General features: G+C 41.0%; 1 protein-coding gene across 2 annotated transcripts in view; it reads right to left on the reverse strand.

The window, feature by feature from the left end:
- Window positions 1–18,732, reverse strand: part of COBLL1 (cordon-bleu WH2 repeat protein like 1) — a 110,622-nt gene that overhangs the window by 11,098 nt on the left and 80,792 nt on the right. For both annotated transcript variants that reach the window (XM_066612119.1, XM_066612118.1), the window contains 6 exons: window positions 16,739–16,972; window positions 9,206–9,356; window positions 8,904–8,978; window positions 3,959–4,208; window positions 2,550–2,629; window positions 179–1,902 (listed from right to left, as the gene is read on the reverse strand). In XM_066612119.1, coding sequence (XP_066468216.1) covers window positions 179–1,902; window positions 2,550–2,629; window positions 3,959–4,208; window positions 8,904–8,978; window positions 9,206–9,356; window positions 16,739–16,972 — 2,514 coding nt within the window. The remainder of the gene's footprint in view (window positions 1–178; window positions 1,903–2,549; window positions 2,630–3,958; window positions 4,209–8,903; window positions 8,979–9,205; window positions 9,357–16,738; window positions 16,973–18,732) is intronic.

Consider the following 18,732-nt stretch of genomic DNA (forward strand, 5'->3'; position numbering starts at 1 on the left):
CCGCTTTAGTTTGTGCATAGAATTATGGCACAGAACCCTGTTAACAAGCCATTGTACATTACTTGCAAAATGAAATAGCACAGTGGGATAAACAATTTATTCCCAAGTGACAGTATCAAGGATTGAGGCGTTTTTAGAGAAAAAGGCACATTTAAAAAAATGTTATTTCAAGTGTTACCTTGTCTATTATGCTGTGTTGTGACTCTTCTGCTGGTGTCTGTAACAGAGAATGGTTCTTTATCTCAGTGTTGGACACTGATGAGGAAAGGTCAAGAGAAGATTGCTCTTTTAACGGCCTGCTTGTACTGTTACATGTTTTACTGAATGACTGTGATCTCCTAACTGCAGATGACACAGCAAGAGCAAATGGCGAAGGCCTAGAACTGGAATATGGTTGTGGCAGAACGAAAGTCCGTAAAGTTTTTGGATTGAATGAAGGAGGCTGGGAGGGAAGAGAAATCAGAGGTTTAGGCATTTTTACAGGAGGAGAAGTGGGAACATCCATTTTTTTCTCACTGTGACCATTTTCAGTCTTTTTCTCTACTGACTGAGGAGGAACGTTAGCTGTTCTAGGGAATGGAAAAGAGGTTTTATCTGGCGATGCCAACTTTTTCTCTGTCTCAGTGCTCTTAGCTTCACCTTGAGTGGGGCTACTCACAGAGCCAGTTCTTGCAATGGCTGATGTCTCAGTGCTCTTAGCTTCACCTTGAGTGGGGCCACTCACAGAACCAGTTCTTGCAATGGCTGATGTCTCAGTGCTCTTAGCTTCACCTTGAGTGGGGCTACTCACAGAACCAGTTCTAGCAATGGCTGATGTAACATAATGACTAGAAGCCCTCCTTTGCATCTGCAAATAAAAATTGCTTGGCTTTGCTGGAGGACTTAAGATGCTTGATTTTTCTTGCACTGCAGGAGGTGAACAACTTTTCTTTTCTGCACTTAGCACCAACGGAGCTACTACATGGTTTGGATTGGGTTTGGTAAGTTCAGCTTCCACTTTCTTGCTTGCAATACTAGAGTTAGAAACCAAGGCATTGTCAGCACTACTGATTGTATTCTGCAGAAGATCGTTTCCTGGTGATGTAACTTCATGTGAAAGAGCAGGCCCTGTTTGATTTGGCCTTTTTGTGATACTGAAAACTTCTGTTTGTGTACAAAGTTCTTGAGAATTCTCATTACTAGGAGACATGTGCAAAGAGGTTGCTTCCTGATTCTCTGCGGCATCTGATTCCCAGTTCTTCAATATTTCCAGAGATTTTGGAGGCACTATTTTATAGGTAGTCATTCCAACTTTGGGAATGTATTCTCTTGTAATCTCATTGGAAGGCTTAGGTTTAGGCTTTGAGTCTTGTCGATAAAGCGGGTAGCCTCTTGTGGGAGAACTAGCAGGACTTGTGACAATTCTCTGTGTTAAAACATGGTTTTCATTAGCAGATGTGTTATTTTGACTGCCACTGAGATTCTCTCTGTCATGCATAGCATGTTGCCTCTGATGGTTGAATTCTGTCATAGTTCCTACAGTCTCATGTACTCTGTTGAGGAACTTTGAGGCTTGATTCTCCACAGTCGATTCATGCTTGGAAGTTGAATCCTTGTGAACAATTAGTTTGCAATCCTGAGTATCAGTATTCACACTTACTGCAGTCTGGTCAAAACTATTATCAGGTGGAGTTGCCTGAATTGCAACATCCTGAGTCTTTACCGGCTCCAACTTAGACTGATCCCATTTTTGATCAGATTCCCCTAGATCTTCTTGAATACTGTGCTTCTGGCTTAGACAGATGTCAATGTGGTAGACTTTGCAGTTTGATAAACTTTCCGCTTCAAGTACTTTACTTTCTCTCCCTTCTGCATCAATTCTTTCTTCTGTCATCGGTGGAAGAATTTCTGCATCACTGTGATCTTTTCATAAGGCAAACATAATACTGAAATTAAAATTAGGACCAAAACATTGTTTCAAGGTTTACACTATAATGCACCCATTCTTATTTAAAAGCCTGTTTAGCATTAAATGGGATTAAACTCTGCTGCACAGCCATCAGATGAATAGCTACTTGCTTTACCACTTTTACAGTCTATGTGAGAATCATGAATATTCCTTAACATGTTCAACATACATAAGCTTCTATCCTATGCCCACATATGCCCCAATGAATTCAAATGAGGTTTACTCATGCATAAGATTGCACCATTATAGGCCAATCCTAACTAACTTTCACAGGTTGCATTCTGCAGTTGGGGGGGAGGGGTCAGTCAACCTTCTCAAGGTAAGGGAACATTTATTCCCTTACCTTGGAGTTGAATTGCAGCTTCATTGGTACTGGAAAGTTGGTTAGGATTGGGCTGCGAGTCTCATATACAGATCCCCTAGTATAGACATGGAGCATCATGGTTTATTTACAGCCACAAGGGTTTCCTTTTCTGAGCCGTTCACAAATTATTTTGCACAGGAATTCAGTCATCAGAAACATTTCAAGGATTATCCAGTGACTGAAAAGACACGTTGTAAAGGTAACAATAGAATAAATTGCAACGGAAGCCAAGCTCACCATTGTTTCGCTGCAATTCTCCAGGTGGTATGCTGTCATCAAGTGCAACTTTCCTAGTGAAAATCTTACTCTGTTGTGCCCTGTAAAACATAACTGTCTATGGAATATAATTGTGTTACCAATTCACAATAGGCAAAAGAAAGGCCAAGGTCCTTCAGAAGAAGATGGACAAAATAATGCAGTCCACAAACCCAAAACAACAAACTAGAGGTTGTTAAATCTATTTTAGGGAATTAAAAAAATAAATACTGCTATGAAATGCTGTAAATCAATGGTTCTGCCCAGCCTCAGCATGGAGCTTGGCAACCCGGAAGTGTTGGCAGTGACATGATGATGTCATTACATCACCACCAACAGTTCCGGGTTGCTGAGCTTTTGCATTTTTAAAATCAAAAAGCCTGCCTCTGGAGCATATTCTTCTGATGGAAGTGTTTTCATCAGCAAGAACATGTCATGACTCAGCTTGGAGTGGGCTGAAGACCGCTGAGTAGAGTCTAGGCACTCTGCTTGGTGATCTTCAGCCCGCTCCAGGCCGAGTCACATCACAAAAACACTTTCATCAGGAGGAACACACTCCAGAAGCAGATTTCTTGGCTTTTTAAAAATGCAAAAGCTCAGCAACCTGGAAGTATCGGTGGTTTCAGGATGTATTCTGCAACCCACCCAAAACTGGGTTGCAACCCACTTGTTTGAGAAACAAACATCCACAGTTTGAGAAACGCTGAAGTAAATACATTGATCACATGGCTTTATTCTTCAGAGAAATGATTCATTAACCAATCCATTGTTGGGTATTAATGGGAAAAGATGACATAGCAGCGGTTTAGGGTACCCCTGTAAGCACAAAGGCCTAGAACCCAATCCTATCCTACATCACCACCCCTCCCACTGGTGCAGCTGCATTGGCATGAGGAGGCTTCAGCAGGGAAGGGGAATTTGAATTCTATTTCACTATAAGCAATTTCAATAGTGCAAGTTGAAGGATGGGGTAGAAGACGGCGAAAATGGACAGAAGGATCTGATGTGCACCATCACTGCCAGATCCACCAGCAGCCTTCTTGCCCCCATCATGCTCCCTCCTGCCTCCTGCAGTGTCCTACCTGCTCCTGTCAGTGACTGGAGCTCTGGCAATGTGGGCGGGAAAGCTCCAGCCTCCCCACTGGCATCCTAGCAATAGGCTACTCAGCACGCTGCCAGGAAGTGCTTTCTGGTACTTTTCCAGTATGACTGGCAACATAATGTGCATTCTGCTGCCAGCTAGAGCCCATAGGACTGGGCTGAACAGCCTATTCTCCTTCTAGCAACTTTGATAGTAAATAGAATGATGCAATCAGGAGGGACACATTTCTAAGTTTGATCAACATATACCCAAGCCCCGCCATCTCTAGTACTAAATTTTTCGAACTTACTTGTCATCTGCACTATTATTTTCTGTTTTTTCTTCATTGGAACCATTGGAGTCTTTCACATTATCTACAGTTTCAATACTAGGATCCTCAGCCAATGACGTAGGTTCATTTTTCCCCATCTCTAGTGGTACATTTGAAGCACTGGTGGAAGTGCAAACCTCTTGTACACTAAGAGAAGTGCCTGCATTTTCTTCATGCATCTCTTCCTTTTCATCAATCTCCTCAAGGCTGAATTCAGAACCTATGTCAGCTAAATTCCCAAGAACAGCACAAGATGTAGTATTAGGAGAAGATAAACACAAGGTGGCACATTTTGAAACAGCAAAGAGATACCAATACTTACTTACTGATAAGCTCGAGGAAAACCCCTTGAGCCTATAGCTTAAAATTCTGACTGAGTTTTAATATCAGCATGGATCAGCTAAGAATAATTCAATGCAGTGTAGCAATGTTTTGTTCTCATAGGGGAAACATATGGATAGCTTGGAAATTTATATGCACAAAAAAGGTTAATTTAGCAAAAACCCTTGAAAGTACCTGTACTATAACATGTTGCCATTTAATTAATCATAACAATTAATTCATCGTTTTCATTGCACTGTTACTTTCAATAATATTTAACATTTACTTCATCTGATAATTATTCAGCACGATTATAATTCAGGGGCAAGTCAGTTGCTTTCCCAGCTTTCTGTGGAACTTCTGTCCCCTAACAAACCACCACTACAACACTTCAAGCACCAGTGGATATTTTGAATGGGATTTTATAATCTCAGTCCATTCTCATGACGACAAGTACGTAATATGTGAAAATGCAATAGAATGGACAATAAAACAGCTTCCCCTAGAAAATGTATACAAAACCTTTTAGTGCCCCCAAATGAACTATTAATGGCTTAGCCCATGTAATTTAGGAACATTTATCCTAAACACAAAGACGTGATAACCACCTACATTTAAGAGACACTTCAGATTCATCTGGAGTATCAGCACTAGAGAAATGATTAGTTTCATCTGAGATTTGCTGGATATTGTTTTGATCATGATTGATGGGTTCAAAGCAGCATGCGGCAGGTGATGGCACTGTGGTCCTGGTTAGATCAACTACTTTACCTAAGAAGCAGGTTAGGGAAACAATACAATGAATTAACTTACATTAATGTGAAAATTGATCAAAGAAGATACAATAAAGGAAAAATGAAAGCAGTAATGTCCCAGCAAGTTAGTTGGTTATGTCACGTTAGTAGGGCTGCCATGTTATAGTTAATGCATCAATTAAAAAGCTTTTTTGACTGTTTACAAAAGGCACCTCTGTTAAACTGGGCAGCAGATTCTTATCTTTAAAATGTGAATTACTTCTAACACTTTTATTTACAAAAGCCAGTGAGCACAGGCACCATCTCAGAAAAGGTCTTCCTCCTTCACTCTCAAATAGGAGACAATGCCCCTTTTCTAAGGTAGCGCTTGCTGTGAGATCTCTCTATGCATCATCTAATAACAAAGAATGCTTTTTTTCCTTCAAACCTATAATTTTATTCATAGGCAAATTTACACAGACTTGCAGTCCAATCTTAACACCTGTGCAGCAACGTAGCCGTACCAGCACAAGCTACACTGCTTCCTGTGGGAGATTTTTGGCTATTGGAGGTCTCCTCAGGGTAAAGAGCTATTTGTCCTCTTGCCCCGGGGTAAACTGCAGCAGCCACAATGGGTGAACTGAGACCTGCTCCAGCGATATCGCCGGCGCAACGCCACATTGATCCATGCAGGCAGATCAGGCCCTGGAAGAGTTCTGGAATTTGGCATGCACCACTGCCAAACCTGCCCCTTGCCATGCCTGATCTGCCCACCCCATCTCAACCCCATTCTGCCCCCTGCCCCACACCCACCCACCCCCATACTGGGCTTACCTGCTCCAGTGGGCTTCTGTCGCTCCACCAGTGCATGCAGGAAGGCTCAGGTCTTCCCACTGCCACGCTGGCTCCCTACACTGCCACAAAGCACTTTACAGCACTTTTGCAGCAGCCAGCGCCAGCAGAACACATATTCTGCCGGCACTGCCCTTCAATTGGATTGGGCCATTATTTGATCTATTGATTAAACTTGCATGATTAATCAACTAGCAATGTAATTCTGTGTGTATGTACTTAGAAATAAAACCCAATGTGTTCAGTGCAGCTCAATCCCAGGTAAGCATGCATTCGGAAGCCTACAATTTCTTTAACTGGGTGACAGTCCCTCCATGTTAGAGTATATGTATATATGAACTAGAGCAGGGGTGTCAAATTCATTTCATACAGAGGGCCACATAGCATTCATGATGCCTGCTTGAGGGCTAGAAGTGATGTCATTAGGCAAGAAGTGATGTCATTAAACAAGTCATAACCAAAAATAAACACTTTTTTTCCCTCTCTTAGAAACTCATTAGCTGCAAATAACAAAAGAGAAAATATACAAATTTGATCATATTTCAAGATATGGGAGAGCCCAATTTTCATGTGGCCTTCCCTTTCAGCAGTAGCACCTCAGCACTACTCAGCAGCTGAAAGTCTGAGGGCCGTATAAAAAGCTTCCACAGGCCACATCCGGCCCCTGGGCCTTATGTCTGACACCCCTGACTAGAGCGTCAACTATATTTTAATGGGCAGGGATTAGCACATCTAGACTGAAAGGGGAAACAATGTTTGTTCATCCTCCACAGCAGTGTGAAGAGACAGCCTAAAATAAAAACCCAGTTGGCTGGACTGTAGGGGGAGCCACAAGCAAGGCTGTTCCAAGTCAATTTCTGTCACAGCTGGCAGAGTTGCTTTTGCTTCAGCAATGACCAGCTTTTCCTTTCCAATGTTTAAATCCTCTCCAGTTCCTTACAATCCATTTCCATGGCAAATGAGAGTCAGCAGAAATTGGTTTCCCCACTCTCAAACCTCAGACAGCAAAGGAAATGTGAACAGCTGTTTGGCTGCTCCTTCTCTTCTGCCGGCAGCACTAGATGAGATTCATTTGCCAAATACAAGGTTGCCACTGCTTGGCATTGCCTAACATGGAATTATTCAAAAAAAAATTGCCCAAATTGTTAGAATATGTCAGTGGCAGAGAATCAAAAGACAGGAAGAAATACAAGGAACTGAAAAGTGAAAGAAACTTCTAATGGGAGAAGAAACTGAGACAAAGCAATGAGGGAACAGAAAAGATAAAGGATGGAGTCAACAGAAGCAAAGAATGATAGGGGAGAAAGCTGTGATAAGCACTACGACATGACAAACAGCAGAAGAATAGGGTATGGTTAACAGGGCATCTGAACCCCAGATCCTAAAAATCTAGGAAACTTAGGCTGCAATCGTAAGCACACTTCTCTGGGAGTAAGCCCCATTGAACCCAGTGGGACTTACTTATGAGTAGACAGGCATAGGATTGTGCTGTAAGTTGTGAAAAACATTTTGTACCTCCCGTTTGATTGCCCTACACACCTGCAAGCAACCCAGACATTTTGGTCTCTGAGGGAGAGAGGCAAAAGTGGTCAGAGGGTTGTTTCCCTCTCCCAAAAGGCCAATAGGGCTTATCCCAGTGACCCTACGAGGTGACATTTTGAAGGAGAATTTGAGACACAATTCCCACAGCAGCCAATAAGGAAGAAGGGTGGAAAAGCCCCTATCAGAGTTGAAGGCTTCTAACATATGCTTGGGTTGGCCCACTCGCTAAAGACAGTCCTGCATGCATTTAATGTCATGTTAAACACATAGGTCTTAAGTCAGCCTAATATGGAAATGGAGCCCTAAATTCTTCATAGCTTTAAAATTCACAGTAGAAAAAGTATTTTTCTTTAAAAAAAAAAATCTTATGCTCAGTTTATAGAACTAGATGGTACAATTTATGTGATCTGCAATGCAATTCATAACTATCGCAGCCTGGGGGTTCTCCTGGACTCACTGCTGTTCCTCAATGTCCAGGTGTCAGCTGTAGCCAGGAGTGCCTTTGCCCAGCTTCGGCTAGTGCGCCAGCTGCGGCTGTACCTGTCTCAGGCGGATCTGGCCACTGTGGTCCATGCCATGGTGACATAATAAAGTCAGAGGAGTAATCCAATCGCCAGAAAGGCGGTATATAAATACCAGTATTATTATTATTATCAAGAATAGATTTGTAACAAGCTCTATGTGGGGCTGTCCCTGAAGACGGTTCAGAAGCTACAGCTAGTACAGAATACAGCAGATCGTGCAGTTGCTGGAGGTCGGCAGTTTGACTCCGTCATGCCACTGCTCCGGCGGCTACACTAGCTGCGGATTTGTTTCCGGGCTGAATTCAAGAAGCTGGTTTTTCCCTTTAAAGCCCTAAATGACTTGGGGCCAGCGTATTTAAGAGACCACCTTTTTCTGTATAGTCCAGTCTGTTCTCTGAGGTCATCTGAGGGGGCCCTGTTCGTTGCGCCACCATTGAGAGAGGTGACAGGGATGGTGGCCAGAAGCAGGACCTTCACAGTGGTGGCACCTGTGTTATGGAATTACCTCCCCTTTGAACTGAGGACAGCTTCCTCACTATTAACCTTCCGGTGTGGCCTCAAGACATTTTTTATTTAGGAAAACCTTTGAGACCTTATAAGGGCTGCTTTTATAAATTAATGTTTTTTACTGTGTGTTTTATTGCTGCTCTGTATTTTATCTTGTTTTTATTTTTATTCTGTATTTTTAATGTATTTTAATGTTTTACTGTTAGCCACCTTGGGAGCCCTTCGGGGAGAAAGGCGGAATACAAATCGAATAAATAAAATAAATATTTAAACAGAAGAAACCGGACTGAAGTTGACTTAGAATGATTTAGTGGCAAAAAGTTTGTGATAAATGGGAACAAGAAAGGGCACAGAGCTTCAAAACCCATGAGGTAGAAGTGGAATCCCATGAAAATGCTGGGGAACAGGCATGCTTGTTTTTCACTAAACACCATCAGAAAGTACCTGTCTGAGTCAGTACTTCAGAATTTCTTCCTTTGGCTGTACCTTCTGGGTGAATTGCTTCTACTGTCTCTGATCCTGAAATATTGACACAGTTTAGGGCCCATTTTCCTTGCACAATACTTAAAATTCCAAGTATTCATAAATATGATCTAGTTAATATTTCATCCTCTCCTAGCACAGGCAGAAAACCAGATCTAAAATTAAGGATTAAATTAACTTTCAAAATTAATTTAAGGATTGAATGAAGGGTTAAACTCCGGAATAATCTAGCTTTAACAGAATGACACACTTCTAATTGGTACCTGGCTCAATGTTGTTGTTACTTTGGCCTTGCAGTTTTCTGGGAGGTGGTGATGGTGCCTTGCGCTTTGCCCGTCTCAAAGAAGAATTAACAGAGGATGTGCCACTGAGATGAAGAGAGCCTGTTCTCATTATTCCTACTCCTGAAAGTCCCTGGAAAAGAGGTGAGAGCAGGAATAAAAGCAACATCATGTGGGTATCATCAGAACCATAGCAACGAAGATTTTAAAAATTTAAAGGCAAAAAATTATGGTTTATATTCCAAGGATTGCACATGGAAGATACTATGAATTTCTCCATCACCTTCTTGGCATAGCAACTCTCGGTTGTTGCCAACAGATGTTGCCTTCACGTAGACATGTGTGCCCTATACATGTCATGTATACACACACACACACAACTGAAACTGGGGAATACCTCACAAGGCATTAAAAAACCTCACTTCCAGTTTCTCCGTGAAACTGGAAGTCACTTTTTTTGCCTTCTCAGGCTCAGTCTGAGCCCAGCAGAGACCAAGGACAGACATCCAGGGCCTCTGCTGGGCTCAGAGGACCCTTCAGAGGTGAGAGGAGCAAAACTCCCCTCAGCTCCAAATGGTAGAGGCGAGGTAGTCAACTGTAACTGTAGTTTCACTGAACTGCAGAGGGTTTCAGAACGGAACCCCTATGGATAAGGGGCACACCTGTACATGAATAATTCCAACTTAATCTAGAAACAATTCAGCAGCACCAATACATATTTTAAAGTGATGCCTCCCTCACTACAACTGTTCATCCCAGCAACTGCTGATGGTATCTTCCTTGTATCTGAGGTTTTTTTGTTTGTTTTTTGGCAAGACATTGCAAGCTTCTTTTGAAAAAGGAACAATTTTATTTTCCTATATAAACTTACCTTGTGAACTTTTTTTGTTGAAAAACTGTACATAAATACTTCTAAAATGATAAAAATATTACCACACCCACATAACAAATATTTAACATGTGTTACGTGTGAGACTTTTTTCCAAGAAACACTTGGAAGAGTTTAAGGGAAACCATACCAATAAAGGTGACACCTTAACTTTGATTTTCTGTTTTAATGACAATCTACTTCTAACTTTTCCTTAAATTTATAAAATAGATATTTCTCATGTCATTATGGAATAGCTCTTAATTACACACCTACACACTGAATGTTTTATATACATTTATACAACTGCACATATTTAGAAATCCATGTATATAAGATCTTGATGATGTCATAAGAAACATCAGAGGTAGCTAAGGGAGTGCAGGGGTAGCAGTTGCACCGGGCAACAAGCTTTAGGGGAGCAACAAGCTGAGCTTGACACTAGTGGCCAAAATTGTGAAAAAAAATGGTATGTATGAATAATACCATCATGTTATAAATCATTGGAAAGGTAATTTAATGAGAAATACACAGCAACAAACCCCACTGGTATATCCGTATTCTATCAAAAGCTATGCCCAATTAACCAGAAAACGAAAACACAATTGACATAAGGAACAAAAAGTGGATTTTGTAACTCAGAACTGATCTATGAGACTGATTGTTCTGAGAGCCAACTAGATGTTGCTATGGTCCAGCATCAAACCGATAAGGTGTTAATATGAATCAGATCTCATTTCCATGTACCATAATACAGTTAACCCTGCTAATGGAGTAAAGAAAATCTTTTTCAAGTGGGGCTCCTCTGATATTTAGCAGGGGAGAATAACTGTTCCTCTTTACCGCAGCACAATATCTCTAACCAATAAGGGGCACACTTCCTATTTATTTGCTTAATTAAATTTGATTTTGTTGTGGAGGGGGGGCTACAAAACCTTCTTTGAGCCCAGGTAGCAGATAGATGCCTTAGCTTATACCACTGGCTGGGGGGATCGACAGAGCAAATGGGTGGTGAGTTTCTGGGGGGAGGTGGAGGAGGAGGAGACAAGTTTTACCTCGATTTTCACTTTTTAAAAAGCCTGAGTGTGACATCACTTCCGGTTGTGACATCACTTCCAGGGCATCATTTTGAGCTCAGCACCAGGCTACACAATCATTAGCTACACCACTGTATCAGACTACTCTACTATTCCTCATTTTTAAAAAAATTTGGTGCTTTTTTTGCAATTCTTATTGGAAGTTAATTTGGGGATCAGAACAAAGCAAATTTCACTCTGTGATGACAAAAGAGGCCAAAAAAATTGTCAAAATTTATGGCCTATGGCTTTCAAAATGTGATGAGTATTAGTGTTCACAAGTGAATACTGACTTATTAAAATATTTCCACCCTTGTCTCCAATAAAAATGGGATAAATAATTGAATTTAATTTAATAAATAAATTGAATAAAGGACTGAATAGGCCCTTATTTAAAAAAATATATATATCTTGCACAGGGAAAACTAGTATGTTAAATGGAAAAAGTAATCTAGAACCTTCCTGAAATTGAGAATAAAATAGTTAAAATGTCAACAATTCTCAATGTCTCAACTATGATGAAGAAACTTTACTTTTATTTCCTGTTTCTGTGCAGGTGAGAGGTGGGTATGAAAGAGAGTAACTGGAGTCTTATTATTTGCCGGTTGAAACTTAGAGAAGCAATACTATAGTAAACAAAACAGAGGAACTGTGTGTGTGTGGTTTTTATAAGCTGGCTCTTCTTACTGTTGTCTGAAATTACCACTTTGGCATGGATAAATGCCTTCCTTTATCAGAACTGAGCAAACTGTTCATTTGGGACAAGGGCGTTTCAGTTTAATCTACTATAAAAGCAGTGCAGGGGGGAGGTGTCTTTCATCTAAGCTAAGGCTCTAGTAATAGATTATTATGAGGCACTACAAAGACAGAGCACACTGTCAAAAATTTTAGATACTACTGAATTTCAAACAGTAAGAACATTAAAATTATTTGTATTCCAATAAAAACTGAAGCACTTGCAGAAAATTCAACTCCAGACTTTTTGTAGCAAAACTAATATATTCCAAGATGACACTTTCGGCTGAATGGGTATTTCATATCCAGTCTAGGCTGGAAACGAACATCCAGGGTACACGTAAGTGTGGAGCTATTGCATTCCCCCCCCCCCTTCCCCAGGATAAGCCTGGATAGCCTTTCAAAGCCTATGACAGATGCAGCTGCTTTGGATACAATTTATAGAAAGTAGGGCATAAATCCATAAATAATAAAATGATGAATTCAGAGCAATACCACTGCTGATGCTGTTAGTAGTCTCCTCCACCGGTGCTAAACGTGGGCTGTTTTCTCTACAGTATCTTTGCCGTATTTCATGTACATTTTAAGCAATCAAAAGTTCATTCAACACCTTGCTTCAAAAAAATGAGATTCAATTTTCAAGATGCTGAAGAACTACAGGAATTGAGACTTTGTGATGTCATGGCATTGCAAATTGGCATTTCTGACATCCAAGTTTTAGCTGGAAACCAGCAGCATGGGTTTTCCCTGATCTCAATGCTAAGGAGGATTAGGTACATCAGACGAACTGAATGCACTTCTAGAATATAGGAGTGCCTCTTTTTTTACTAGGCTTGTAAATGTATGTCCCTTGAGTGTACCCTTGACAGCAAACAAGAAAACAGAAAACGACAGTAACAAGCTTTTAAAACTTGTTACTATCTCAGGTAACCCACTTCTAAAATAGGGAGGTTGCACATATCTATTATGACTTGTAACCCCTGATGGACTTTTCCTCTAGAAATTTGTCCAATCCCCTCTTAAAGGCATCTAGGCCACTCTCAACCACTTCCTCTGGAAATCAATTTAAAAAACAATGGGCACAATCCTAACCAGGTCTACTCAGAAGTAAGTCCTATTTTGTTCAATGGGGCTTACTCTCATGAAAGTGTGGTTAGTATTGCAGCCAATGTCTCTTTCCTCCGGTGATTTAAAAACAGCCTTGCTGACCTTTGAAATGCACGCAGAGTCAATCAGTCTCTCTCCCGGAGCTTAGGCTTCACTACAAGGCAGCAATCCTTCCCTTCACCAGGAGCCCCAGAAAGGGGGAAGAATGCAGAAGGTGATAATCACTGCCATTTAGCCTTCTTTCACATGCTCGGGGGAAGGGAGGAGTGAAGCCTGCGGTTGATTCAGCTGGTTGCCCTCTCTGGCATTATTAAACGACTGTTTTCCTTTAATTTAAAGGACCCTTCTCATCAGCTTTGAGATAGAAAATTCTGTGGATACTTAAGTTATACTGTAATCACTTATATGTCTGTCTCGGCAACAGTAAAAAGCAGTTTTTTAAACTGTGATTTTTCCCCTTCTCCAGGAATCAGCACATTCCTTCTCATTTGTAGGGGCCATTTGTGTTGAGTCAAATCCGCGTATAAAAAATCTGTGTATAACAAGGCCGGACCTGCATTAGACTTGATACCATGGTATGCAACTGCATTTGGGGAAATATTACAGACCAGTACTTTTAACAAGATACTATGTATATTCTTTGAACAATGATAGTCAATGGGATTTACTCCTGGGTAAGTGTGGGTAGAATTGCAGTCTAGGATTGTTAAAAATTTTCCTGCGTGATGTCACTTCCAGTCATGACATCACTTCTGATGGGTCCTGATAGATTCTCATTCTAAAAAGTGGGTCCCAGTGCTAAGTGTGTGAGAACCACTGATGTAGATAATTGTGTAAAATAAGTGAGAGAAGTTTGAGCCATTTTTGTTCCTGTAAGAGGCAGGCGTTAAAGGGCCACAATTGCCCCCAAAATATGATCATGCCCTACAGGTTGAATAACACTGCTATAAATCTATTATACTGTGTTTTAAAAAACTTTTTACTATCTTGTTTCACTATCTGTGCTTGATTTCAGTCTTCAAGGCCCTTCAAGGCCACAATCCAAAGCAAAGTTAGACATACTTCAGCCTGCTACTTTCAATGGCTGTGTGTGCTTTTAACACTGTTGTGGGCTAATGCTCAAATCAGCAAGGTTTCTCAAATTTCACTCACTGAAAGTAAAAATACTCTTAATTTTTCTCTTTTGTCACTCTGAGGTGGACAATAACTTTTCATGAAATTAGGATCTTCTCATAATCCAAAGCCACTGTTCAACAGCACACTCTGGTGGCTATGATTTAATGGAAAAAAATACTCCTGCATTATGCTTAATATGAATTGAACACAACATGCACTGATGCGTTTAGCATCCAATTCATCTCTTGGGCCTGGTGCTCCTTTCTTTCCTTTCGTCATTCAGTTCTGTACTTCATCTTCCTAGCATGCTCACAGTCTAGTGTATTAGAAAAAGATCCTTTCATTCCAGATTCAAAGTAATGTCTGAAACACAAATATGCAGTGCTCCAATTTACACTGACACATTTAGCTTTGAACTTTAATTGGAATTCACAACTGACAATCTGTGCTTTACAAAGATATTACCCACTGCATTAATTTTCCCCCAAACTGTGCTGGAATAAGTTCAGCACATATTGGGATTTATAGATTGATTTGACCTGGCAGTCTGCTTCATAACTTCATTAAAATGCATTTCTACACAAGCAAGCAATTTTATTAAGATAAAAATGTTAGTTTTACAACACTTATGTTCTCCAAGTAAGTAAATTTTAATTCTCAAGGCTCTAACTTGTTCCTAATAACACAAAGATGTGAACTGTTTAGGAGACCTTTTCTCAGTAAAATATTTAACAGAATTTTTTATAAAAGGCTGAGAAAGGCAAATTGGAAGTGACACAAAATGTCAAATCTTCACCAGTTGCTGGACATATTAATGCAAAACATAAAGCATCTATCTTTAATGGAAGTATAAAGACTATCAGCACAGTAGAGAAAGATGGGTTCTAATTCCAATTTGGTACTAACATGTTTTAAGAGTAGCATTTTAATGAGGAGAACAAAAAGGGAAAAAGTGACTGCACACATAAATGTATTGCATTAAGAACATGCTTCAAAATCTGTTAATGGCACAAGATTTTTTAGGATTTCATATTATTTGACTACATCCAACTTCCAGTTCAAACTGTAATTTAAATGTCCAAACCCAAGGAATATAACCTTCCCTTAAAGCAAAGTTAATTGGAAGTCCCACCTATGTGAAACAGACTTACTTCCAACAAAGCATGACTGAAATCACCAATTCGTACTTCACCAATCCAACAACCACTTTCCAAAGATCTCCCATTGTTATGTGAAAATCCCCTTTTCCCTTCCAAGTTGTGATTTTGTATGTATTATGGACAAAAACTAATGCAGGTCAAACCTCAGAATACAGGGCACCCTTCCCCCCAGTCCAAGGCCCTGGTGGAAGTCACAAGCTTGCTGGGCTCAGGGTGATTACATCCCCTCCTCCAGTCAAGGAATGTCTCCTGATTATGCAAAACAAGCATGCACCTCCGGAGGAAGAGGTCTATTGTTCTTTTGTTGTAGCTTTAACACTCTTAAGCACCTTATGCAAATTGCCTCCCTCCCCCAGAGTCAGGCTTTGCTGATAGCTGATTTCTGGACCCTTCCACCTTTTCTTTACATACTCCACGTGTACTGAGCATGCGCATCTAGACCAGCACTATGACACATCCGGGTCATTCTAGGTCAGACACAACCCCTTAAGAGAAGGCTCCGAGCACATGCTCTCTCTCTCTCTGACTGCCCTCCTGCGGGAGTGGTCCTACACGGGACTCTTCCCCCAACTGCTCCCCGGACAGGTAAATATATCTTGCGTCTAAACTCTCTCCCTTCTTCCCTATCTATTCCTCCCTTCTCCCCCATCTTTAGTTAGCAAACTGGGTTTAGCAGATTAAGGAACCCCTAAAATACTTCCCTACAACCTATCTGTTTCTGATTCCTTTTTGGATGCACCCAAATACATAGCACATGCAGCCACCACAAGCTAGGTTAACTAGACACAAGTACTAGAAATCTATACTTATCAATTCTCCATGTGTATTATGTTTACCTTTGTGTGTTTTTGCAATAAAATATAATCCTTTGATTGAAAGTTACCTTTCTCCCAGTCTCCTCTTTAAGCTAAACAAGGGAGTTCTTTGCTTTACGCTGTCTTGCTATCCAGCCTGCGATCCTAAGAGTTTCCAAAAGGCTAATATACTAATTCCCCTAAACAAAGCAGCCTTTTTGGTAACACCATGACATATTGGCAGAATGCTGTCCAGGTGGATCATTCAGATCACATGAGTAACTCAGAACTGCTGACAGTACTGGTAGTTCACAAAAATTGTGAACTATTACAGCTTATTCAGAATGTTGACGCATCGGCTTGGATCCAAACAGCTACACCCAAGAGATTGGACATATATAGTAGAATTTTGACTTCTGTACTTCCTTTTGGATGCTAGATCCCCAGGTAATATCACAAACTGCTTCTCCCTCCCCCCAAACATTCCTCAGTTTCAAGGTTCTACTATTCAAGAAACAAAAGTTCCAGTCTCCCTTCGCCATGCAGAATGAGTCATGCAATGCTTTGGATACAACTCATTGAATTTTCTCACTGAACCGTTTCATTACTACACAGAAACTACTCTATTACTCTCAGAGTGGATCATTAGGAGAACCCACCTTATCAGTTTCATCCACACTGCTAGATTTCATTACGTAAGGTCTATCCTGAGTTTGTGCAAGGTCTTGGGGCACACTTTGAGATGCAGGCATTGGAGGCAATGGTGCTCGTCGCTTCTTCGGCATTTCAGATGGTAGGGTATTTGAGTCATATTGTTTGGAAACTGTGTTCGATCGTATGACAAAGGCTGGCCTTGGCTTACTCATTAATGGAGTTGCAGGAGCGCTGGCAGTCTTAGGAGGAGAAGGGGAAAAAACAGCAATAAATGAAATGTTCTGAACAGATTTTAGCCAACCTACTTTTTTAACCAGAGGTTGTCAACCTTTATTATAGGGCTATGTGCAAAATTATCACTAGCAACATGGAGGTCACTTCCCTGTGGGAAAATCTTATGTCATTATACTGTCTGATAGCAACATTCTATAGATGTTCACTTAGAAGTCAGACCAAGCACTGCCCCTCCTCTTCCTCTAACCACCATCTTTCCCTCTTTTTTCCTTCAGTGGACATGTGCCATCGACACCAGCCAACAGGTGTATCTGACACTTTCGTAACTACAGTACATTCAACAAATCACTCACGGTGCTACACAACCAGGATGGGCATGGGGAAGTTATATATCCTTTACAACAACAAAGTATTCTGGCTGAGTACAGGAAGATGCTATTTTCACAATAGCAATACTATGCTGTTAGAGACATCTTGGTACCAGACGAAAAAAATCAGAGTAATAGCTACAATGGACTCTTAATAAGATACAATGATCATTTCAAAAAGCTCTTAGAATTACTACTGGGACTTTTTGCATGCAAAGTATGTGCTATGCCACCACAGCTACATTCCCAAAATCAAGAAGCACTTCAATTCATAAATCAAAGTTAGGCAATAACCAGTCAGACTGAATGCAATGTCAGTGACTAATGGTCATCCCTGACCTTGAGTTGATTTTAAAACAGCAACCTAGACAGATAAGTGCCAACAGAAACCCACATTCCAAAGTAGTATAATGTCTTTATTAAGAACAACCAAAATACACACACACACACACAATGTATGAGCCCAAGTTAGCTGCAAGCAAAATAATGGTCAGAGAAAGAGGCATGTTTGTAGTTTAAATATAAAGATAGAAGGTTTTTATGTAGACTTAGAGCAGGCTCTGAGGTGTGTAGGCAAGTTTCAGTACACACATAGGGCCCCCCACAAATGCACACACAAACCTCCCACTAAGAGAGAGTGGGAAAAAACTAAGGGAGAGGCTCCCAGTTCACTCTCATAAATTGAGAAGCAGCAGACAGGTTGGGTGAACACAGATAGGATCATTCTTCATAAATGCACAGTCAATCTAGGAGGGAACTCCAAAGAGCACCCAAATAAGTGTGTGGGGCTAAAGCAAATTTGGAGAGGGAGGCTTCACCTCTTATTTTACTGTATTTTGAAAGTCTGGGATGATTGAGAGTAAAAGCTTTGCCTTCCATTTGGTGGATGATGTTAATAAAAAAAAGAGAATACATTTTCCTTGCTGGAAAGACTTATGAACTCTCCCGCCTCCTTAGCAGAAAACATCTCTTTCTACAGAATCAGAGTTGGGAAGGGAGGTTCGCTTGCTTTTTCCATCCCTTGGGGCTCCATAACATAGTAGAAGAGACTTTCTTTGTGGGTGTGAGATGCTGGGTGTTGCATCCGCCCAGTGCTATAGCTGGGCCGACTGAACCCAGGCCTGCCGGGGACTGCACCTTTAACTGGGACTGGCATGCCCATGGTTGCAGCTGAAGAGGGAGGTGCTGCCAGAGATGAGGCAACCAAGCCCAACTAAGAAGAAATGAGCTCAAGAAGCAGAGGACAATAAGAGGATGGCTGGCTGGAAGCGTCCTCCAGCTGGACAACACTGTTCTCTTTGTGGACATCCCTTGCTCTGCTGGAGAGATCTGGGACTCCCTACCAATTGGAACAATGGAAGTGACAAACCTGACAAGTGGCAAACCTGGGCAATGTT

The sequence above is a fragment of the Tiliqua scincoides genome, chromosome 1, assembly GCF_035046505.1.
Source record: "Tiliqua scincoides isolate rTilSci1 chromosome 1, rTilSci1.hap2, whole genome shotgun sequence".
NCBI classification, from domain to species: Eukaryota; Metazoa; Chordata; class Lepidosauria; order Squamata; family Scincidae; genus Tiliqua; species Tiliqua scincoides.